At 42.8% G+C, this 25,004-nt stretch overlaps 1 protein-coding gene across 9 annotated transcripts in view; it reads left to right on the plus strand.

Moving 5' to 3' along the window:
* CREB5 (cAMP responsive element binding protein 5) overlaps nucleotides 1–21,484 on the plus strand; it is a 259,677-nt gene extending 238,193 nt beyond the window's left edge. For 8 of the 9 annotated variants that reach the window (XM_040547700.1, XM_040547701.1, XM_040547699.1 and 5 more), the window contains 4 exons: nucleotides 7,054–7,377; nucleotides 12,676–12,903; nucleotides 13,584–13,692; nucleotides 14,672–21,484. In XM_040547700.1, coding sequence (XP_040403634.1) covers nucleotides 7,054–7,377; nucleotides 12,676–12,903; nucleotides 13,584–13,692; nucleotides 14,672–14,835 — 825 coding nt within the window. In that variant the 3' untranslated portion in view covers nucleotides 14,836–21,484. Of the gene's footprint in view, nucleotides 1–7,053; nucleotides 7,378–12,675; nucleotides 12,904–13,583; nucleotides 14,147–14,671 lie in introns of all 9 variants that reach the window. The other variant, XR_005816922.1, reaches the window with a different exon arrangement.
* The last annotated feature ends 3,520 nt before the right edge of the window (nucleotides 21,485–25,004 follow it).

Raw genomic sequence — 25,004 nt, forward strand, 5'->3', positions numbered from 1 at the left:
CATTTTTCTTTTCCTTTTCCTTTTTTCTTTTCCTTTTTCTTTTCCTTTTCCTTTTTTCTTTTTCCTTTTTTATCTGTGTTTTCCACAGGTGATAAGCTGGCAGGCATGATATGGGAATATACCAGTGATAAATCTGGCAGAGTAACTAAGCAAAAGACTGTCTATTTGGAGAATGAGGATGGAGATTAGATATGTGCCTGCCCACTGACTGCAGGCACAAGCAATTAATCCCCAAAGTGTCAGGCATTTTGCTGTCAGAAACCTGCCTCTCCAGGGGTAGGTAGCTGCTAAGTAGCAGCTTCGCTTTTGGACTCTGGCACATAGAGGGGAAATGAGACAGAAGCTGGTTGTATTTTTTGGATCCTTTTATTGGTATTGTATGTTGAAATTATATGACACTATTTGCCAGTAATAAATCATTTCGCTGTCTGTTGTGTGATTACATAATTAAATATCCCTTGTCAAGGATACAAATGCAGGGATTGACTTAGACTTTGTGGGAATTAGGGGTTTGATTTTTTGAACTTTACATTTCCTGACTCCTGTGCAAATCAAACCCAGTTGTTTAATACTGCATTGAGAAATGATTCATGCAAGAAACAGTATATAGAGAGAAGCACAAGCCATATTTTCAGTGTATTTTCTGTCTTGCTTATAATTTATTTGCTCAGTACAATGCATGTAGAATAGGCACAGAGAATTTAGTATTTTTCTACTCGTCATCCTGAAAAAAGGTGGTACATTGTGCAAGGATAATGATGTTTGTGTCCTTGATAAGGTGCTTTGGGATGAAGAGAAGGAAATTGCTAGATGGGGATGGGATGTGAACTCACTTGTGCTTTCTGCTCTTCCTGGAGTTGCCATTCTCAATGACATGCTATCACCGGAAGATGGCAGTTCTGGCCAAGTTCCCTTGGGCCACCCTGGCTGCCACCTGCATTGTATAATTTAAGACTGGCACTAGTCCGGAAAGGTGTCACTTGTCTTGATGTCCCTGGGAAGCCAGGCTTCTCCGTGCCCTGAGTTTGGAGATGCTGCAGCAGCTATTACAGCTGACCCGTCCTTGCGCAGCATGGTGTCTATTAGTTTTATTGTTGGTTTGATTGTTTGCAGTTGATTCTCACTGCTTTCTGCTGAAGTTCAATTCAGTTTGTATTTGGAAGGGCAAGGGAGCAAATTTGTTGTTTTTATTAGAAACTAAGCTCTACTGAAGGCTTGATGACGATCCATTGTTAGTGGTGTTACAAAATCTGACTAAGTGGGCAAGAAAGCACAAAGGAAAGGAAAAGTATAATTCAGATTTGCCAAACAGCCTGAGAATAATTAGAAGATTAGCAGTTTGGCACTGTTTATGGGCAAGTTGTGAATTAAATTCATCCCCCTTTTCACTTTACATTAGTGCGTGTCACTTTGGTTCTGGATTTCACATCCTTCGCACACCTCTCACTCTTCCTGCAGTCAATATACAGGACTGTCTTTTATTGCATGAGAAATGAAAGAGCAAACGTTTAATGTGGCATTGGAGACTTTCTAATCGCCAGCCTCTGAAATGTGGTCATAAGTATCTGCAGTTCACTTAGGGTGGAGATGAATCGCCTCCAATTTGCTTTTATGAATGCGAGTGGAACACTTGCAAACAGTGGTTTCTGTTATTGACACTGAAATGCTTGTAAGCAGCCAGCTATAAAAGACCAAAGTGGCATTTGTGCTTAAGTTCTCTCACCACCGTCACACTGAGGAAAGGATTGAATTCAGTGTGATGCATTGCCGTACACTGAGTGACGCTCTGTTCTTGGCTTTAGCTGCCACCAGCTCAACTCTGTGTATTCATCTTGGGTTTGCTGTTTGGATGAGAACTAGTGTAAAAAGATTTGACCATCAAAGATGAGAAAGCAATATTGGTGCCACTGAAGTCAATGGGATGCTTGCCATGAAGTTTGGCTAAGCAAGATTTTCACCTTGTGGTTGTTACCTATTTGCAGATATCTGGGGATGTTTGATGTCAATGTTTTTCTGATTTTCCATCTCGCTCTAGTCTCTTCTAACCCCTGCGTGGAATTTATTACATCCCTGTGTAATAGGGACTAGAATCCCAGTCACTAGTACAAGAAAATATCTTTGAGATCACATTCCATCTGCCTGCAGGAACCTGATAAAATCTCCTGATAAGAATATACCAGACATTAAGCTGATACTACAGCTGGTCTTGTCCCTTCTCTACTTCAGTGGGATTTGGGCAAGCAGACCAGGAAGGGAAGAAAGACTTTAATGAGCACAGCAATGCATACTTATTCAGAAAAGCTCAATCCCATTCAAAATCAGGGCTCCCTGTCTGTCCCAACCTAAAATTCATCTGGATGACATAATAGCTTATTGTCTGATACAGCCACAGACCACTCAGGTAGTAACATCTGTAAAATTGTAGGGGATGTTTTCATTTCTCCACAAAGGAATAAATGGGAGGAAGTTGTATTTTATTTTCACGTACATATTATGGCATATAATATAATATTTATAGCCTGTTAAACTGTAAATATAACATGTTATAAATATTGCAAATATTTATATAAATATGAAACCCCCAAAATGATTTGAGTTTTTAGTTGTGGGAAAAGCAACCTCCAAAATGACGGTTTTAATTATCTTTTTTTTTTTCTTCTAATAAACGGAAAAAATCCCAGTGATTTTTCACTAGCAATTTCTGAGAAAGAAAAGTGGGACAAAAAACAAGAACACCCTGAAATACATGTCACGATGAAGAAATATTACAAAACGAAACAATCTTGAACTGCAGAAGTGTTCAGGGAGCTAATATTCTTTTTCATTCATGATCTGAAATGCTTGCAGCCCATTTTTGGCAGACAGCAAATAAATTGTGGTCTACGTTGATACAGAGAGAGACATCAGGCAATTCACTACTCTATAATGTCAGGCTTAAGATGGAAGAAACACTTTCAGAACCAACTGTTTCCCAAAAACAATATTCCAGGTACAATTATAGCTTATTTGAGATGTTAACTTATATGATATCCAGTGGGGTGGCTTCAAAGTAGATGTGTCAGTTAAGTGCATAACCATGAGCAATAACACAGGGAACACAATACACGTACCTGTGGAGCAATAATATCCATTGTTTCTGTTTCCTCCTAAACATCAAACACGAGAGTTTATGTGCTTCTGGCTTCCTGTAGGATCAAAAGGGAGTTTTCTTTATTTACTTGATCAGAGGCAAAGCAGACTGTGCTCTGTCAAATGGTTTCTCATCTCATCTGCGTCAGCGGCTGCCATGAATGGAAATGCCATGATGGAGTGGAAATCAGCTGTAACTGATGTTGGCTGATGTGTCAGTTTAATCAAATAATAATTAAAAAAAATCAGTAAGGGCCAAAAGATTGATAAGATGAGTACCTGCATTTCTTGTTGGCTTGAGTGGGATCTCCAGGTTGGGGGAAATTTTTTTTTAAATTGTACTATAAAAAGAATGAACTTGGGGACTGGTCTCCAAGAATCATTGTCAGTGAGGTTAGCAGAAATTTTGGTTTTTGGTGAGAACAGCTCTGAGTGGTGAGTCCTTTGTTTTGACCTCATTTGGGGAGCTGCTGAGTGCCCCCAGGCTCTGGTGTGGACAATGACACACTTCCTGAAAACCTGAATGACCGCAGGATTGGGTCCTTGGTTATAATTTCATTCTAGATTTGATTTGCTAATGAAGTCAGTGCAGTAAGCTCAATTTTGATGCCATCTCATTTTATTTGACACTAAAATAAAGCAGCTGTTTGCAATTAACACACATAAAAAGAACAATAACAAAAATGCAGCCTCCCTTCCAGCTCTACACATACACAATGCAAAGAGTTCACCAAGTTCTGGTGATTTTTTCCCCCCTGTGCTCTAAACTAAAACATCAAAACCAATTGATCTCACTGAAGACTGAATGAAAAAAAAAATAAAAAGTTTATAGTTCCCCAAATGTGTCTGATTGGCAGTGGTAACTTGTTAATGAAAGATAAATGCTGCCCTGGGTGCATGAGCATGCTGGGCTCTTGCTGCTGCAGAGCTGATCTAAGCACGAAGTTAAAGAGATGCGAGGGCCGGGCGATTGCTGCTGCTGCGTTGGGATGGGATGAGGTAGATAGCTGGTTTCTTACCAGGACTCGGCTCCAGGGCAGCTGGCCCACCCTCCCATTGGGAACAGTGAACAAGGAGCTTGTAAAATACACAGACCGAATGGAAATGACCCCTATTGACTGAAACCAGCTGCACGTCAGACCTCTTGCTGTCTCTCTTGATTTGCTATCTCAAATAAATGGATGTGGTAGAAGGGGCTATGGAAAGAAAACAAAATAATTTATTCTCCTTGAAGTCATGCCACACTAATAAGCCACAGTTTTTACAGCTGAAAAAAAATAAAAATGTTTATTCACACATTAAGTTTTTCCCTCCTTTTTTTTTCTTTTTTTTCTTTTTTTTTTTTTTGGCTTTGAAACTCTGCAGTTTAGAATACAACTTGCTGCAGTTCAGTTCCAGAGCTTTTTGACAAATATAGCATTGATAGATTTTTGTTAGGTATTCATTGTTCATAAAACTGCTGTCTAATGACAGCTTAGTTTTGCATTGTGATTCAGAAAACAAAGTTACGATAGCTTTTGAGCTTTTGTTGGTGATTTGGTTTAGAGCTGTGTGGTGGCTCAGCCCCATGGAAAAGGTTTTAACCAGTTTAAAAGAAGAATGATGTGCAGACTGACTCAGCTGATTCATGTGGTGTTTTCTGTATTTTTCTGAATACACTTCTGGCTAACACCGGTTACTCTGAGCATTGTAAAGAGCTGCTTGCAATTACCAGGGTAGCACTTGAACTCAGAAGTGTTAAGGATGACAGCTGCTCAAGTCCTCCATTTTATACCCAGGACAGGTTACTGCTGTTGATGTCAGATCGAGCTCATTTTGGACTTTAGAAGTAAATACTCAGCAGCAGGGTAAGAGGTATTTAACCTTGCTGCTATGGTTGCCTCGATCTCTGTTTGAGAAGATTGTCAGGTTGTAACATGTGCCATAGCGTGGTAATAATTTGATAGGCTTTCTGTGAGGAAACTTCTTAAAGTCAGCAGTCTAGTTTTCCTTAATACACACTGAGGCATGGATATGTCTTACAAAAGTATCTTTTCTTTTCAGTCTTCTTCAGCCAATTGATCATTAGTGAAATAAGCTACCAAACTTGAATTAATGGATCTATTAGTATGCCTCACTGGAATGACCTTCATAAAGTCTGCAAAAATGTATGGGATACAAAAATTATGGGATTATATTTTGAATTGATCCTGTTACTTTTTTTTCCTTCTAAAACCTTTTCTCTGATATTTTCATTTTCTTTCCTTTTTGTTGTTGTTGTTGTTGTTAAGAATTTGTTTCTTCCTCACCCATAGGTGCACAAGTAGAACAGGGTAGCGGCTTTGAACGTAGGATCCTCTACCCATGGCCTTGCAGGGGTATTGCACAGACAGATGCTATTTCAATATAAAGTAGATTGAAATTCTTGTATATAGGTTCTGAGTGTTCTGCCAGGTTCATTTTGCTTTAAAGATGAAACCAAAATGCAATTTGATCTGGTCATTGCTCCTCCAACTGGCAAGACTTAGCCACATGGGCTGTAGGATTTTCTGACTGTCATCTGTGACCCACAACACTTGCTATAGGGAAAGGCACACCTCAGTTTCTCATACTTTTTCTTGCTGGCTCTCCTGTAGAAGGCATCTCTTACTGATGAGCTGTCTGCTCTTCATTATATTGTCTGGCTGGATAATGAATTATGAGCTATTTCATGGGTTATTCAGATCATGCTAGTCTGGCATCAAGTAATACTGTGAACCTCCTTCCTTCCATTTTCTTCCTACCATTTTCTGCTGACTAATTGTTTGGACTGGTGAGAGTGAAGCAAGTGCATGTTGACTTCTTCAAAGTGAAAAGAAGTCTTGGGTAACTGCCTGGAAAGAATGAGCTACATTCAGCAAGACACAGAATTATGGATGTGAAGGAGGTTTCTACAGACTTGAAAGAAGCCCTTCTTTTAGCTGACACCTATCAGGCACTAACTTTGGCACACTCCCCTAAAACACTGGTGATTTCAGTAATCTGAAGGGTAGGGCTACATCAGCAAGGTGGCTGTATTCCAGTATAATTCACAGCTTTGGGATGGCTGTGCAAATGTGCTGAAAAGGAACCTTTTTTTTTCTCTGTATTTCAGCTATCTATCACTTTGGTACACAACGGCTCTATCCTGCAGTTCGAAACCTACCAGACATCCCCATTGCCCTTCGGTGGTGTTTTGGTAAAAGTGAAAGAATCCCATCAGTATTAAGGAGAGCATTGCCCTAGGCAGGGCTCCAGGGCCCAGGCCAGTACAAAACACAAGGAGAACAGGGGTTCGCATGCAACAATGCTGCAGACTTTTGACCCTTCCAGCACAGAAAGTGGATCAGGTTGAGACCACCCTTACTATTTTCTTGTCTTTCTGATTTAAAACAACAACAACAGCAAAAACAACCAAGCAGATTGGGTGCTAATACAACTGTAGAGCACTTTGAACTTGAATTGGAAAAACACTTGTCAGTGCAATGTATTTATCAATGTTTATTAAAATAAAATCTGTAGTAACAAGGAGAGGGGAACTATGTACCAGACTTTGTTTCACCTTTATTTTCATCAGACCATTCTACTGAAAGAATACAAGCTTGGTGAAGCTAAAGCTTCTAAGCTGGCCAAACAGAGGAGAATTGAAGCCAGTTATTTCTCTTCAGCAGCACAGTAGGAAAAGTGCAACTGTTAAGTTTCAATTCAGATGTTTACATCTGTACATATTTACAGTGGAAAACTAGATTACAGCACAAGAATATGTTCATTCTCAAACTGAAATAAGATGCTTTTCATCAAGGGAACAGGAAAAAAAAAATCTCAAAACACAAGAGAAGGGACTGTTTACACAATAGCAGAAATCATCTTCTGAATGCTCAGAACTTTGTGCATAAATGTTGAATTTTCTTCCTTGCTCTCTTCCAGAGATTGAAGGCAGCACTGACTCATCACCCTGCCGCCATGTCGAACGGGAATATGAATACCATGGGCCACATGATGGAAATGATGAGCTCGCGGCAGGACCAGACGCCACACCATCATATGCACTCACATCCTCATCAGCACCAGACACTGCCACCTCATCACTCCTACCCACACCAGCACCAGCATCCAGCACACCATCCTCATCCTCAGCCTCATCACCAGCAGAACCATCCCCACCACCACTCCCACTCGCACCTTCACGCACACCCGGCACATCACCAGACCTCGCCGCACCCACCCCTGCACTCGGGCGGACAAGCACAGGTAGACCTTCATGCCATGCTGCATCACTGAGTTTTGCTGTTATGTGGAGTTAAAGCCTGCTGCCTCTATTGTTTCTTCTTGTACGCATGTCTTATTAGATACTAGCCCCTCTGGCTGCTCATAAGTGCCTGCTACCGGTGGCAGGGAAGCACTATTCAGAAAACAGAGTGAAGCAACAACTTGCTCTGGTGCTTAATTTTCTAGATATTTCTAATATTTTACTTAATAAGGAGCTACATGGGTTTTCTGTGCTCTAATCTCTGAAAATTGTCATGCATCCTTTTATGGATGAAGTATATTAAAGATTAATGTATTATATATGTTGCTTAATGTGCTTGAACCTAAACTTCTCGGGCTAAGATTTAAAGAGCTGTATGTGTTCCATCTACAGAAATGCATAGCACAATATTTAGTGAAGTAAACTGGCCCTGCATATGCATACTCAAAGTAAGGAGTGTGTGTGTGTGGTATGTAAAGAAATAACCTCACTGAACTCAGTGACATATTTATTTCCTGTCAAGACTGGAGATGATAGATTGTTTTAAGGTAAGATACACTGGCTTAGAGGAAAAGAAAAAGGGTTCCAGATCTTGTGAAGGGGATGGCAGCCCCCAGCTGTAGAACATGAGGGCAAGCCAGGATTAGGTAAGAGTGCAGGCAATAGTTAGTGGATATTGTGTCAGGAGAAAGAGACAATGAAGCCAGTCCAAGGAGAGAGATTTAAATCAGGAGGGGAAATCTGAATTGGACTCAGATGATAAGAACCCAGTGAAGGTCTCCATTGAATGAGATGGAGGTCTCTGTTTTTAGACCAGGTATATTGGCTTCAGCAATTTGGGAAATTCAATATCTGAATTGAATGCTTCTTGAACTAATGAACTAGTGAGCAAGGACTTCAGTGAGCAATTTTTAAGAGGAATTCTACTAATATCTTAAGTTTCTGCATCAAGGAGATCGAACAAGAAAAACAGAACTCAGTGGCTAGTGACTGTAATGTGTCAGGTCTGGGGAGCAAATTTAAGGAGGACAAGTAGGTAGTGCACAGAATGAGGACAAAGAGCCAGCCATAAGAAGTTCAGCCTGTGAAGTATTGTGTTGCTTGCAAATACCTTTCAGACAAGCTCTTAGAAAACATTAAAGAAAATGAGAGGATTTGGCTGACATCCCAGTGTCCCACAACATTAACTATTTACTAACATCTAGCTTTATTATTGCAGAGGCTGCAAGCACATGGGATTTCCCTAAAGCATTTGCTAATGTAAAATGAATTGTCAGCTTTAGAGAAACAGTCTAAATAAGAGAGTGGCAGACTCCCCTGTGAGAAGATGTCCAGAGCTTTCCTAAGTTTAGTTCAGTTTTTTACTTTGTGAATTCAATTATTTTCCCATCTGTTAATGAGTTATTTTCCTTGGAGTTGTTTAAAAACTCCAATAAAAACACATTATCTCATAACAGTGAAACCAAAAGTAAGCTGACGGCTGTCTAGGAGATCCATGAGAGAGTAAGGTGAAGTTGTGCTTAGCACTTCGTGCGTGCAGTAGAGGAAGTCACTCAACCTCTCTGAGGCTTTTAAAATGAGAGTAATAGCAGTGACACCTCACCAAGGAGCTGGGAGGGTAAACATTTTAATGCATGTGGTGGAGTCAGATACCACAGTGTGGGGCACCACTGCTAAAACACCATATTTTCACTTATAGCAGGTGAGGAGAAAACAAACCTCCCAGTTTTGAGAATAAGACATCAGCCAATGAGCCAATGTGCTACAGCTGCCTTTCCTTCTTAATGTACGTGTTGCTGAAGCCAGTTTTGAGTCGTTTTGGTTAGAACAGCCTAGGTTCCTTGTGCTTTGCATTCCCTGTTAGCTAGGTACCCCCAAAAGACTTGCAGGCAGACACCAGGGCAGGTGGACTGACTGGCAGCCACAAAGCTATGCCAGATGCATCCTGGCGCCACGGAGTCTCTGGAGCAAGGCCCACACTGTAACTCGAGCTTTGCAGGGCACAGAGTGTCACTGGAGGCAATGGGCCCCACCAGGGATCAAGCAGGTCTTCACCTTGACTGTAGGTGTAAGTGTCACCAAACGGCTGTGAGCAGAGGGCGATGGCTGATGAGGCTGAGTAGGACTCCTAGGATCATCTGCTTCCTCGCTGCAAGTCCGCTCCCATGGTGCAAAGACAATCATGATTTCTGAACAGATGCATTAGTGGGGAGAGTAGAAGGGTTTGCTGCAACAGGGAGACTCAATAAACACATGGTTATTACTTTTTTAAGCTCATCCATAGTCTTCATGGCATTGGCCACTTTGGGGGTCGGATTGCTCCAGAAGACATTAATTTAATGGTGCATTTTACTAATTATTAATCTCCTTATTCTTCTAAGCCAGATTCTTTGGTTCCAAGCTGCCTGCCAAAAGGCAGTATGGTCCACATTGCTGTGGGCCATATGCTCCCGTGTCACAACTTCTGTTATTTTACACCACACTCTTCTGTAATGTCAGCATTCATTTCATGCATTTAACATACCATTTCGGTACACGGGGAGCCCAATGCTTTGCTAGAATGAGTGAATGGGTATTAATTTTACAGTAAGTTGCAAAGAACAGAGAGGAACATTAGATCAAGGAAAAAAGTAGAAACTTCTTTCTAATAGGTATTGTTCTGAGAAAGATCTATTTTACCAAGTTGTAGTACCTCAACTACTATAATCGTTGTTGTGTTGGTCCCATTAATGTTTCTTTGTATCAGACTTACCAGAGTGATAGCTTAAGCAGAGTAGAGGTTTGGATGTTGCTTCATTTTATTACCTGTCCTACATTTGTCTTGATTATGGATATATGATAGGCATTCTATAAAAGAAAATTAACCTTAATTTTAATATACGTTCATTTTATTCTTACCTGAGCATGCATGTCCACAGGCAGGGTGGAGAAGTCCTGCTAGAGAATGATGCTTAGACAATTTCTAAGATATATCCTAACAGATTTCAGGGATAAGAGCTATCTAGTAAGATTCAGTTAATTGTCCCACGTGACATTATTAGTGATGTAATGCTAGCCTTTCTAATTAACATCTGCCAGAGATGGAGAGAAGATTTTGTTGTTCTGAAAATACATGCTGACTGCCCAAACATTTACTGGTACCTTCTGAAAACAAACCGACTCGCTACTTATACAGGAGAAAATGACCATAAGGAGAGAGAAAAAAAAAATATCTATAGTCACCTTTTGCTGTCTGTGTAGCGGACAGGGAGAGTTAAGAAACAAGACTTTTTAATGCTAGATGAAAAAGGAGAGAAATGGGATAAGGAAAGCTCTTGGTGTCCAGAAACATAAATAACAGATCTTTGAAGTCTGGAAAGGTGTTGTATGTGAGAAAATAAAAACCCTTTGATGCTCTTTTGACATTAAAAGGGATCTCTGAGGCCTCTGCACTCAGACATATTGCTAAAGAGGTGGCGTGCTCGGTCCCAGTGGACAGGGAGCAGCTGGCATCCCTCGGCGGTGATCTCCTGCGGGCAGCCGGGGCATCATGGCAGGGAAGGGAGCAGGCGACTGCAGTGCAGGGACAACCCCAGTGTGGGCAGAAGACTGGAGACTTTACCTGCAAACATAAGGACTTAATACTCACTGAAATTTTAAGAATCAGGCAGAAAGCGTGGGGTGGCTAATTTATTTTTAGAAGCTTTTTAAAATTTTATTTTTTTTTCTGCTCCTGCAAGGGAGATTCCCTGACTGTGCAACTGAAAGCTGAGAATAAATCTGGCTTCATGCAAAGAGCATTATCAGATGCACGGAATAATTACACATAAAATTGCCACTGTAATTGACACAAGTCAGCTGGGGGAGGGAATAAACAGTTTTTTGAAGAGGGCACTTCACAGTTTGTGGAGAGATTCTAGACAGAAAAGCGACCTTGCAAGACGATAGTATCATTTCAATTGAGACAGACAGATGTGTTAGGCAAACACATGTTAATTGCTGCAGTTGAAATTCAGAACTCAGCCTGACAAAGCACTGAGTATGTCCACTCCCTATACTCAAAAGGAAGCACCTTGGAGGTCTGGGCCTTTGCCAGAACAACAGCATTAATTTTGAGTCAACAATTTGGGTTTCCAGACTGTTCCAGACTCTGCTGGAGCAGCAGTGGCATGAGCAGCACCAGCGTCTCCAGCTGTGCACCAGCAATCCGACCTGAGCCCCAAGCAAAATCCAGAGCCCAGGGTCCCATGGCCTGGGCACCATGGCAAGGCAGGAAAGCAGTCCAAAAGCTGGTGACTCCCCAGCACCATTTGCTTCAGAAACACCGAGTGTTAAGTCTGAGACTCATTCCTGACTGGGATGCAGACATGTATTCCACCCACGGGGAGTCAGAGCTCAGACTGTCGGCCACTGGCCCCATCATGTGCCTCTTCTGTAAGGGCATGGGCCAGTTGCTCTCAGCAGCAGGATTGATAATTTCCTCCACTTGAAAAAGCATAAACACATATTTTTCATATTTTCATAGCAGAGGGGCTAGGAGTGTTTTTTCATGTCTGCTGTCAAATAAATAATAAAATAATAAAAAGGAGTATAGCATCAAAAAGAGCGCAAATGGAAATGGCTGAGAAGGGGGATATAGCAGTACCTCCATGTAGTGCAGGGATATCAGCCACCCTTCAAAACCCAAGTTTGAATTTAGCTCCCTAAATCCTTTCTTCTGATTCCATCTCATGGACAGCAAGGTCTCCTGACTCCACCATCCACTCCTGTAGCTTCCAGAGTGCCCTCAGACATGGAAAACGTTTGTAGCTCCCATCCCTAGTGGTTTTGAAGTGTGAGAATGGAGGTGGAAGAGCATGTGAAATAAAAATGTCCCAAAATTTTGGAAGCAATTATCAAAAAAGAAAAAAAAAAGAAAAAAGAAAAAGAAAAGAGAGACAGAAATAAGGCCCCTACAGTCTTCTGCTTTGATTAAAAGAGTTGCTGAGAGAAACTTGACATTTCAGCTTTGAAATAGGTGGTGGCAGAGAAAGTACCTAAGTGAAACGTTTTTAATAACTAACCGTAAGGGGAAAAATATTTTCTCTGCTAATATTCAGAGAATCATTTCAAAAAATCTCCCCTTTGACCAGTGCAACTCATTGCCAGCAGCTAACAGCGGTGGCATCTGGCGGCGTCTTTCAAGGCATGCCTTTCCCAGCCCTTGCCAGGAAGCCTGCCGTCCCACCAGCTGCACGCAGGAGATGCCTCTCCTCCCTCCAGCATCCCTCCCTCCACCTCTCCCCACACTTCAGCACCGTGTCCGACTTCTCCCCCGCCAGGTTTCGCCAGCGGCGCAGCAGATGCAGCCCACGCAGACGATACAGCCGCCGCAGCCCACTGGAGGCCGCCGGAGGAGGGTGGTGGACGAAGACCCAGATGAGAGGAGGCGGAAATTTCTGGAGAGGAACCGAGCCGCTGCCACACGCTGCAGACAGAAGAGGAAGGTCTGGGTGATGTCACTGGAAAAGAAAGCAGAAGAACTCACCCAGACAAACATGCAGCTTCAGGTGCGAGCTACTGTCTGCGCCCCCGAGGACACAGAGGCCCTCTTTGTGCTCGGCGCTACCCCGGCATGGCCGGCGCAGCGCGGGGCTGCAGGCACAATCAGAGTAGGTTAACGGAGGTGTCTGTGCTTCAATTAGGAGAATAATTTCATTTCAGCAGGATAAGCCAGGAAAAAGCTGTCTTGGGACTTTGAAGCCTTCACTAGACAGAGTTGTATTTATTTTCTTGTCACTGTTTTTTTTTCTTTTTTTTTTCTTTTTTTTTTTTAAGTGCCATTAACTCAGCTGTAAAAGACTTCTTCAGAGCAGGGCACATAGCTAAGCCCTAACTCCAAGCCAGTGAGATGGGAGAGTAAATAGATGGGAAGAGGATGGATGTAACTATGACATAGTCCTGTGCACAAGGATTGGGAATGGTGCCCTTCTTATGGTGGGCACAGAAGTTAGTTCACATCAGCTTATGGCATCAAGTCTGGAAGCCAAGCTGCCCTCAGAAGATGTTATAAAATATTGTCAAGGACAAACATTACCATAAACCCAGCTACAGGCACTGAGTACGTCAGTGCCAGTTTTGCCCCGTTCTTACAAAGTTGTAGAGTAGTTTCTGTGTTCTGGGATTTAAACTTTGCATGACAGCACATTTTAAGCTTTGTGGCAAACCCAACTCTCTACTTCTTTTCTAGAATGAGGTCTCCATGCTGAAAAATGAGGTAGCACAGCTGAAACAGTTGTTGTTAACGCATAAAGACTGTCCGATAACAGCCATGCAGAAAGAATCACAAGGATATCTAAGTAAGTAGCTGGTATGTTTGCACTGTCTCCACACCACCCGCAGGAAAACACAGTTTCTAGTTCTTCCCTCCAGAACCCCTTCTTGGCCTTATATTATCACTTGAGCCTCTCTTCTCAAACATCATCCGAGCTGTCCCATCTCCTGCCCCTATTTAACCAGCCCTGCTTAAAAACCAAAAAGCCATGGTTTGCATCCAGCACAGCACCGCTGGTCCCCCCCCGTCCCTCCACCCTGCACGGCGATGCACATGGATGGACGCTGGCTCCCATGCGGAGGATCCCCGTTGAACTCAGAGCTCCAGACCTGCAAGAGTCCTCCTGGGCACAGCGCTGCCAGCACATTAAAATAACTCTCCAAAGGAAGGTTGTAAAGGAAAGCATTACAGCCCCCTCCAGCGAAAATGGTACTGTGCTCTGACAGTGGCGCAGACCAGACTCGGCGCAGGTTTTCAAGGTTTGTTCTTTTTTGACTCTTAACTTGTGTATTTATTTATTTTTAATCACGTCTAATGGAAACATTGAATTGATTATGTCTAGCTGATGCATTTTACAAGTATGGTAATTTATGGACAAATTCTTTGCGCGGCTCAGAAGAGCCTTGGGGTTAACATTTTCTAGATTGCAACATTTTCTTAAAATAGAGCCCTTTTCTATCTCCTCTGCATCACTACGCATCTGGCTCTTTAACAGTACTCAAAGAAAAAATACAGAATTGCATTACATGCCTATCAACTGTTGCTTGAATTAGATTTTCTGTGATGCAGTGCACTGCACTGCAATTTTGATTTCTGATGGAGTGAATAAAGCATTTAAGCATCCCAACACTGGTTTTATAAATCTTAAGACACCGGAATTTTATCCTCGTGTTGGCTTCAGAGTCATTAAGGTACTGGAGTTTTTCCAAGGTCCCGGCTCCTGAAGCCAGGTGAATATCAGCTGGTTGAATGTGTGTTGTCTCTGTCCCTCACACCCTGCCCAGGTCCCGAGAGCAGTCCTCCTGCGAGCCCGGTCCCAGCGTGCTCCCAGCAGCAAGTCATCCAGCACAACACCATCACGACCTCCTCCTCTGTCAGCGACGTTGTGGGAAGCTCCACTCTCACCCAGCTTGCCAGCCACAGAACAGACATCAACCCAATCCTTTAAGACTGGTTGATCAGAAACTGCTAGGGGAGTGTGGAAGCGTATCAAAGCGTCCTCTGTGCTAAGGACATTTTTGACCGTAACTCAAGCCTGGAAGATTCCTCAGTTCTTGAAAGACTCTGGCTTTCATTTTTATAGTTATTAAAATGTCTTTTATACTTAGTTACATAAAAGGGAGTTATGCAATTAATATGCTATCAGCTTGAGAAATGCTTTGGTGCTTTCTCCAGTTTTTTTGGTACCAGTTACTTGTTTATAAACCTAACTGTCTATGTACATAGTCACGTTTCCTTCTCACCAATCTAGCCTGAAGCCTCAGAAATACGGAGTTGTGTTAAACTGCAGCTTGTTAGCCAACGTGAGGCATGAAAAGTATTAAACAGAGTCATATGTAGGTAACTAGGAGTAATTAGGCTATAAATATAGAGAGAGGGCATCTGCTGACAGCATCATAAAAAATGAGTTAGCGTTGTGCTATCACCAGAACCCTGTCTTGTATTCAGAGCCTCTTTCAACACAGTTACGTAGTTATGTGGCTATCAGAACAAAACCAAGCCCAAATACTGTGCCCTTTTGTCCAGCTTTCCTCCCCAGCTCTCTCTCCCATCCTGCCCTGTTTGTCTTTCCGTTATTCTCACATCTTCCTCCTCCCTTCCCAAGCCCTCTGTCCTTCTCTTCACCAAACTTTTTCCTGCTTTTTTTTTTTCACTCCAAGACATCCTCACTTCCCTCTCTTCCCCCTCTACCCCCCGGAGAACAGTGATGAACAAGCAAAAACTTCAAGCCCCCAAAAAACTGCCGGCGAGGCTGTTGCTTTCACTAGCTCTTCACCCGCAGCTGGGCTGCGCCAAGCATTTCTGTTTTAAAAAATAGAAATACTCCTGATTTAGTGCTTTTAATAAACAGGGAAAGGCGAAAGCAGTGCAGTCGCAGGTGAAGCAAGATTGAGAGCCAGCTGTGTTGACGCTAGGAGCCGTGTAAGCTGCTGAGGTAAATGGCTGTGGCACAGTGCAGGCATAGCAAGTAACACCTGAGAATTACAGCAGGGGTTTTTTTTGCACTGCCAGTCATTAACATAGCAAATCTGTGTAGTATATAATAATTCAGGAAAGTTCTGTTCCCTAACCTGCTTACATTGTTCTAGCACCAAAAGCTAACAGCCTCAGATTTCATGGGCTATAAATGAAAAATAAATCAGTGTAACCATTCTGACCAGTTGGAAAAATGCCATTTTTAATTACCAGGGAAAGTCCTGCTCTCTGCAGGCATCCCTTTAGATGTACATGGACTTGTCCTGAGCTGGCAGACATCAGTGGAGCTTCACTGACTTTAATGGCACTTATGCCAGTTTATAGCGGGTAAGGAATTGTCCCATAATGACGCTAAAATCTTTTTTTATAAAGCACGCAGCCACTAAGAAGTGCTGCAAGAATGACAAATTCCACTGCACTCGCTGGATAAAATTCAGTCCTGCAAAGAGGGTCTGTAAAGGGGCTTTATGCCACAATTAAGGGTTTTGTTTGGACTATGCGCCTGCCCCTCAGCACAACGGATTTGCATCCCAGAGTAGTAGCAGTGATTGATGGGAAAATCAGAGGGAGATGATGCCAGTTAATTATGCTGCCTTTCAATATCCTGGGACCTGGTTTTGCTCTCAGGGCTGGCAGCGGCAACACCTCCTTCGTCTGCCCCGGGGAGCGGGAGCGGGCTCTGAGTTGGCGATGAGCGTTCAAACATTTCAAACTGCATCTTTAATAGCAAAAGCTAATTCATGCTATTCCTGGCAAATGTTCCAGTCCTGAACACGCTTTGTTCTGAAGCGAGGTTCTTGTCCTCAGCCGCTGTTTCTTGGGTTTGAGAGGAGTTGTGGGTTTTATGTAGCAGGCTGACTCTTCTCCGTGTGGGAAGGAGAGCTCAACTAGTGAAGTGGGAGGCACTGTCAGGAGCAGGGCCCTCGTGGAAGGAAAGACAAAATTCTGAGGATCATATGTTTCTGAATTAGTTCTTCTCTTGGTATCTAACTTTTTATCAGTATTCTTGAACAGCTCTCTTTCCATTTATGCAAAACATTCAAAATAAGATTTTTAATGTACAGTATAAATCTTGACTTGATTATATAGTCTAAGAACCAAAAAAAAAAAGTTACGAAAAAATACAAATGTAAAGGATTTTCTATTATATTTTAGACAAACGTATACTTTTAAAGTGTTTTAAATACTGAATCTATAATTTTTTTTTAACCTCCAGTTGTAATAGCTAAATGGTCTTGCTTCATCATGGCTCCCAAAGGAACTTTTCTCAAATATGCAGTTGAGCAAAATGTTCCAGCTGAGTATCCACGATGTAAAAACAACAAAATAAGCCTTTCCCCTGTGTCTGAATTTCATCATTCACTGTGAAAAATAAAATGCCATCACAGGGTTAATTTAAAAACTTTCCCTCTATATGGGTAGCACTTAAATACATTAAAAAGTAAAAATCAAAGTTGTTGATAATATTAGAATACCCAGTTGAGCTACACTGCACTAGAATTACAGTTTAGCTTCATTTTATTCAGTCTCCTCAATTAAAATATTTAGCTGTTAAACTGAAAGCCTCTACATTAAAAAGGGAAAAAAAAAGGAAAAAAAAGAAAAAAAAAGAAAAATACAAAAACCTTGCCTAAGTTTTGTTAAATTCAGCAACTTGACAGTTTGACTGATGTGTATTATATATAGCTCAATTATTTCTTTTTTTAATGCTAACTAGGCAAGCCAACCACACATGTTGGCCTAAATGTGTAATTACAATGAAATGTCTCCTCTCTATACTATTGGCCTTTAGGTATAATCATTGCTAGTGATGTGGAAATAAGTAAAGGATGAAAAGCTATTTGCTATTGCTTCTTGTAACTCTGTCGCAGGTTCACAGGCCAAGACAACATGCAGCATATTTATATTAGCTCTATCGGTAAAAGGACCAACCCTGCCAGGCACCTTATATCGCTCACCAGATTCACTTCCACGTGAAAATACTCTTGTTTTCCAGGGGAGGGGTCTTGCAGCCTTTCCTCAAGCCGCCGGTCCGGCCGTGCACCGAGCAAAGGCTGCAGGAGAAGCTCGTGCCCCTCGGCCCCCCGGGACCGGCCTTCTGCGGGTGCTGGTGGAAGCGGCCTGCTTCCGAGCACGTCACTCGCCATGCACTTACCACGCTCTTTCGTTCGAGGAGAAATCCTACTTTTTCACCAGCTGCTACTGGAGGCTGACACGCTTTTCTCTCAAGTCCAGCCCGTTGGTGGGCTCTGTGCCCCGTCCCACCGCCGCTGGACTTCTTGCAGAGCTTCCCCAGCCGGCTTTGCTCGGCACTGCCAGGGCTTTGCCAGGAGGAAGCCTCCCCATGTCACAGATACTCCTCCAGAGGGCATCTCTCGTTGCGTGACAGCCGAAGTATGTTGGAAATCTCAGCCACGGACAATTGCAATACCTGTATCAGAAAGGAACTATGCTGTGATCCGGCTCCTTCTCCCCCAGCCCCTTCCCCAGGTCAACTTATGCAAGCCATATTCATAACACTGCCTGTGGGAGACAAGTAGTTTGTGTGCTATCATGGTGTGTTTTATAAGGACGATGAGGATGATTTGTGGAGAATTTCGTGCTGTTTGAAGTTAATTCCTGCTACAAAGCTAAATGTATGCTGCCCATGTTCTGAATAGTGGAAAGTCAATGGTTCAGTGCCTCAGTGCGTGTGGATTTCGTGTGTTAACTGACTCCGTCCTGTTAACTAACAAGCCAGCTATAACTGTTGTTAAATGCCCAACTTTTGAGGATTCATATTTTTTTAAGCAACAATATTTAGTGTTTAAAACTAGCCTTTTAGTTTAGGCAAAATGTGCTTTTTAGCAGCTAATACCTTTTTTAAAAAAAAAGCGTATAGAGTGAATTTATGAAAATTCATGAGGACCAAAGCAATTTTAAAACAGGAATCTATTAATTTAGTAATCACATAGAATTTTATAAAGTATTTATTAATAAATGTTATTTTAACACATTCCATTTGAACAGTATTCTTGTACAGAATCTGTTTCTTTTTTGTTTTGTTTTGTGTTTTTTTTTTTTTTTTTAAAGTTACAATATTAGTTTTGCAATAAACTACTCTAGGTGTGTGTGCATCTTTGCATCTTTATCCTTCAGGGTCTCAAGCAGAAATCATCCATCTAAGATGGAAAAGTTTGCTGAGGTCAGTTGTACAGAAATTCCTAGATTTAAATGTTTTCCTTAAAGCAGCATCTGCTTTTTTTTTTTTTTCTTAGTAACAACAAAGCAAATAATGAACCTTTAGTTGTTTCCTTTGTATTGGAAAATGTGCTCTCTCATTTTAGAAAGCATGGGTCAACATATAACTGGAAAGCCTGTCTTTTTTTTCTCCTTTTTTTTTTTTTTTTTAGGCTGATTACATACATCACCACAGAAGATCTAACCCCATCGTTGTTTCTTTTCTAATATCACATAGTGAGTTGCACTATACTGCCTTATCATTGCCTCTTCTGTCCTCTTACTAAGCAGTGTTCCTTAGACATAGACCATTGAAACTCCATTATACATCAGATAAAATTACTGGAGGGGGAAGAAGAAAAAAAGATTGATCTATAGACATAAAAACTAAACTGTGCCTATAAAACAAAACCAGTTACAACTAATTAGTATCTTACTTCTACGTTTCAATTATTTATATTATTTTAAAATTGCACTTTAGCTCTCACTCTCTTTCTTGCTCTCCCTTGTTGAATCATTTATAATTCTCTTGTAAAACATTTGCACCAGATACATTTATATGCTTTCACTGGTGGCATATCTACAACTTGTCTCTCACACCTGCCCAAACGGAGAAGCTGAGAACAGCCAGTCTGCAGTGTGACTTAGACTTTACACCCTCTTCATGATAGCATATAAATGTTTTATTATGCAAAGTGTGTGAGGCAGCATCTAAGCTACATTTATAATCTCTCATCCTGAGAACCAAAGTGTCCTGTATAGTGTAAGGTCAGGAGACTGGCTCTGTCGTGCATGATAATGCACTTTGACTGTTGTCCAACCCACAGTAGCTGCGAAGCTGCAGTGATAACAGTGGCCATACTATGTATTAGAAGTTTAAGTCAATAAAATATGTTGCCTTATAACTTGACTAGGGACAGCACCTTTAAAAAATAAAAAAGAAAGAAAGAAAAAAGAAAGAAAAGAGACTAAAAACTTCTAAGGACAAACAAGAGCAATAAAATTTCAAGCGATCAGAACACCAAAAATATATATATATATATCACTTTTTCATCATCTGAAATAATCATGTTATTGCAAAGACAAAAGAGACTGTTTACATCAGTAACCTCTTTTTTTTCAGAGCTTCCAGTTATCTCAGTTTAATCAGTGGCTTTAGACTAGAGCTAAATTGCTTACTGTTACTGGCTTTCCATAGCTTTCAGAACTACTTTATAGCAAACATTAAAACTCTGCGAGGCCAAAAATGTTAGTGTTCACACACACTCACAAAAAAGATTGATTCTCTAAATGGAAATGTGATCCTTTCCCAGGCTCTCCTTGGAGTGGAATCAATAATTGCAGCCAGCTATATTTAGACTGATGTGTAATACCTGGTATTCAGGATATCCAGTTCTATATTTATGCAAAATAAATGCTACTTATGCTAAGTTTCCCTGGGTGGAACTCTTCCCGACCCCCCCATAACGGCATGCCAGTTCATGTTGTAAGACTATTAGACCCAAATCTCTTTTTGACTAAAATCTGCGCAACAGCCTTCTGAATGAAGACTGGAAACTCATTCTGCCTGTACAGCAACTGCAGCAGTGTCAGGAAACAAGAGAGGGGGGGCTGATAGGGCATCTGGAGGGAAATGTTTTCCTTGCTGGAATCTAGGAAATTCCAGGTACGTTTTTCCCCCCACCCCTAGGAGCTTAGGTTGCAAAGAGATCCCTGTCAGAGACAACCTTTGCCATGCTTCCAAAAGACAAAATATTTTGCATGAGAGGTGTGCTCACTCTTCAGAGTAAGAATAATCACCACTGAGAGTTTTGCCAAGGACTTTATAATCTGGACCCAAGTGTTTCCCAGGTCATGTTCGTGAGCTCTGTACTTTTCTCTGTAACAGCTCATTTTAAACACTGGGTAGCAATCATCCACGAAAGTTGCTTCTTTGGAATATTGTCATTGTCCTGGTTTTAAGGAACTTTTAGCACTGCTTGGAGTAAGCCTAAACTATCGAAGTTTATATATAAATATATATATATTATATTAAAAAAGGTGCTGTCACAGTAAGTTTTGGGCTTGAGGTTGTTTGTATTGTATGCAAAGGTTTTGTGTTTGTTTGTCTGTTTGTTTTATTCTGTAAAGCAACCACCTTCCTTACTGGAGGGAGATATTTTTTTTTTTTGGTACATAAGTGTAAATACTTGCTGCAGCATTTAATATGTTTAATTTTATGTTAAGCTTTTTGTTGCATTGTGAACCCATTATTGTTGCAAATGGACAATGAGTTCATTGAGACTGTTCAACTAGGTCAGATTTTTACATCTCTTTCTAGCTAGAAGAGACAGGATTTTTGTGCATTTGTACAAATGTTAATAATATCACCGCAATTCCAATATAATAAAGCACTCAAATACAAATAATTCCAGTAGTTTGGCTGTGTCTATACCCCAGACATTTTACCGCACAGATAACTCCTGCAAGCTGCTCATCCATGATTTCTTTTCTTAGATGGTATCTGGTGGCTCGTATCTACTTTGTGCTTGGCTGGCCGCGTCTGGACCTGAAATCCGTCATCTCCCCCAAAATTGGTGGAGAAGAGCCCATGGTGCTGGGCAGAGGCCTGTGTGACTGCAGGGCCAAGCCGACCTTGCAGACCACCCCTGCACGGGGCCACCATGTGCCCACCAAGGAGACCCGGTGCTCCGCAGGAGAGAGGTCTCCAAAGGTCTTCCAAGCGTGGAGGCCACGAAGCCTCAAACAAAAAGGCTTACGTGGTGGATCCTAACCCGGGGTCTCCGCGTAAGGATGAGACAAGCTGTTATTTTACTTTTCCTTGCAGCTGGAGTGTGCTTATATCAAAATACACTCTATGCTTGTTATCCCGCCAACCTCGCTTCTTGCCAAAAGCTGCCTGGAAATGGATTTCCTGCTGGGCTAATTAGCTCTAATTGTGATGCCCCTGTTATCTTGCCAACCTCATTTCTCACTATAAATTGGTCCAATACAGACCTTGGCACAACAATGCGTAAACCGCAGTCTCGAGCTCGTCAGGATGAACCCATTCTGAGGTTCATGTGATGGTGGTGCTAGAGGTCCCAGGGTGATGGCCTGACCTGGCCATGCTCACGGCCTGCGAGGCTCAGCCTGGCCGTCGGGACAATCCCACCATGAGCGCTGGGTCACGGTGTCACCCAGCGGGAGGTGGCCCCGGGTGGCACGGCAGGGCTGCTCCCTTGGAGGCCCTGGCACGGGCGCAGCTCCTGCTGCTCTCCCCCTGGTTTTCAAAAGGCTGAATCTGGCCAAGAGTGTTCGCCCTCCTAAAATGGGTAGGAAAAAGGCAGAGTCATTTCACTGTTCCCATTCTCCCTTTGTAAGATCTGGGAGATGGGGCCATAGATGTACATGGCTCCCTCTCTAAGGGGGTACAGCAGCTGTTTCCCCAGACATTAAGGCACGGCATTATCTAGAGTCATTTCTGAGGCTGTATGCATCTGAATTGCCTCAAAAGCAAGGCTGTCACACCACGGCTTAACCTGTAATTTTACAGCAGGGCTCTTGCTCTGTGACCAAATACTGGAAGAGGATCATCATCTCTATAAAAATAGATGCCTCCCATGAAGGCGTATCACAGGACTATGTTATTGTCCACACAGTTATATTTACACCTGACCGTATGAGCTAAGCAAGATGGATTCAGGCTGAGGTAACACTGCCCTTTACAGCTGATTCATGGTTTCCCAAACCTGAACGCAGCATTTGTTGCTCCTCCAAGCAGTCTGCTGTTACCACTGCTCTCCCTGGGCTGCTCTGGACAGCAGATGTCATAACAAAGTTATTATTAGAAGAAAGTGGATCAGTGTGAGAGCACACTCCTGCCCTGTCCTGTGTGGGGAAGCAGCCAGATCTCACCTGAGTGGAGGACGCAAGGGGTTGGCGAGAGGGATGCTCTAACTTGCATCAGCCAGATGTCATCTTTCAGCATGGAGTGAGAGGAGCTGGCAGACATTAGTGCTTTTTTTGTTGGTGTTGGGGTGAATTTTATAAATGCTGGGATAGAGGGAACACTGAACATGCTCTCAGCTACAAAGCTCTCTGATTACACTCTGACTCTCAGTCAGCAGTGAAAAGGGCCAAGGCCAGTCAGGTCATCCCTCTGGGGATCCCCCTGCACACAGCACTGGGGAACACGCTAAGAAATGGCGTGGCCGGGTGTGCTCCCCCGTCCCCCCATCAGCAACCCTTGCTTCCCAGAGCTCCAGCACTGCACTACAGACCCACCTTTACTCTTCTGTCCATGCTGAAGCCAGCGCTGCCCAGCTGAAGGCAGTTAATGGGCCTGTTTAGAGCAGAAAAAAGCATTCCTCCCCACCACAGCTACTGGCCACTGAGGCCCCAGTACAGCTCGGGTACTACCCCCAGAATTACCCTGCTGCACTCGTTTTTGTTGTGGGTCGGCTTTATTCCCGCTCATTGGAAAGCTGGGCACATGGGAAATAATCACAAGGTTAAAACAAAAACTTCCTGAGAAGTACTTTCAAGGGATTAAAAAAATAATAAAATTAAGCAAGGGAGAGTGGGAAAAGAGGGATCAAAGTTAAAACAGGACAGCTAGCATCCTTCAGATCAGAGCTAGCAAGGGAAGGGTTGGGGCTGCATGCTGCGTTCTTTGGTCTGCTTTGTTATTGCAAGGGGCCTAACTTCTTCTTGTGCCTGACTGCAACAGGGACATCGGTTTTAGCAGTGATAAGCAGGGCATTAGTGCTTGTCATTTGCTGAACCCCCCCCTTCCTGCAGCACTCTTTGCACGTTTTTTCCTCCAGCCCGCTCTATCCTCCAGTGCGATAGACACAAAGCCATGTTATGAGGCTGACCCTCAGAGCTGATAAAATATTGAAGACGTGTGTGCTGATCGTGTTAGGTAAGCAAATACCCTGCGAGCCCCGCCATTAGCGAACCCGATCAGCCCATTCCCTGGGGACGTGCCGCAGCACAACCGCGAGCACAGCCACAAGCAGGCGGGCAGCTCCCTTCCCAAAGAGGGGGGCGCGAGGGGCTGCTCTGCAGAGGGCTGAGGAATTTGCAATCCATGTGCCCTGTTGTAAACAATAAAGATGTAGGTATACATCAGGTGTTATAGACAGCTACAGATGGTACAGCTACATGGTATAGATATACAGATGATAGGGATGTGTGTGTGTGTGTGTGTGTGCGCGCGCGCACAAGGTCAGCAGGTGTTTTCATAGGGCATTGCATTCAGCTGACAGCACGTCAAGTTAAAAGAAACACAAATACTGGCCAGTTCATGTAGGAAATTGAGTCAAGAAAAAATAAATAAAGGCAGAAACAGATTAGTTTAAATCTGGGGCCCCCTGGATTATGATGGATCGCATAAAAAGGCAGGCGGCTTTGTACGGAAGGGCACTACATCCTCCCCTCGCCTCTCTTTGGTTTCACTAATCATTTTTGTTCTGAGCTGCAAGGCAGCAGAGCGAGTTCTGGCTCAATAAAGGTTGTTGTTAGCTTCAAGAAGCCATGTGGAGAAGACAACATGGAGCTGTGCACGAGGAGAAGGAACTACCCACAGCAAGACATGGCCATGACGCCGGTTATGCTGGGCTGTGCCTCGTACCATAACACGGGCTGTTGTTCCAGCTGGGTCTTTTTCTTGTTGTTGTTTTGCTGTAGCTGCTCCATGCACTTCAGTCTAGAAGGGAAGCTGTCAGATTGAAGTTAAAGGCAGGCAGTTTTCACAAGCCAAACTCGGAGGCTGAGGCAGGGAGAGCTTTGCTTTTGTTTTGCCCCAGGGTTGGCTTGCCTTTAGCAGCAACGTTTTTATCATTCAGCTGGAGTGCGTGCAAACTGAAGTGATGGACACCTCCTTTGCGCCTAATTCCCCAAATCCTCCTAAATCCACTCCCAAAATAGCTGAGGGGC

This window comes from Cygnus olor, chromosome 2 (genome assembly GCF_009769625.2).
Source record: "Cygnus olor isolate bCygOlo1 chromosome 2, bCygOlo1.pri.v2, whole genome shotgun sequence".
Taxonomy (NCBI): domain Eukaryota; kingdom Metazoa; phylum Chordata; class Aves; order Anseriformes; family Anatidae; genus Cygnus; species Cygnus olor.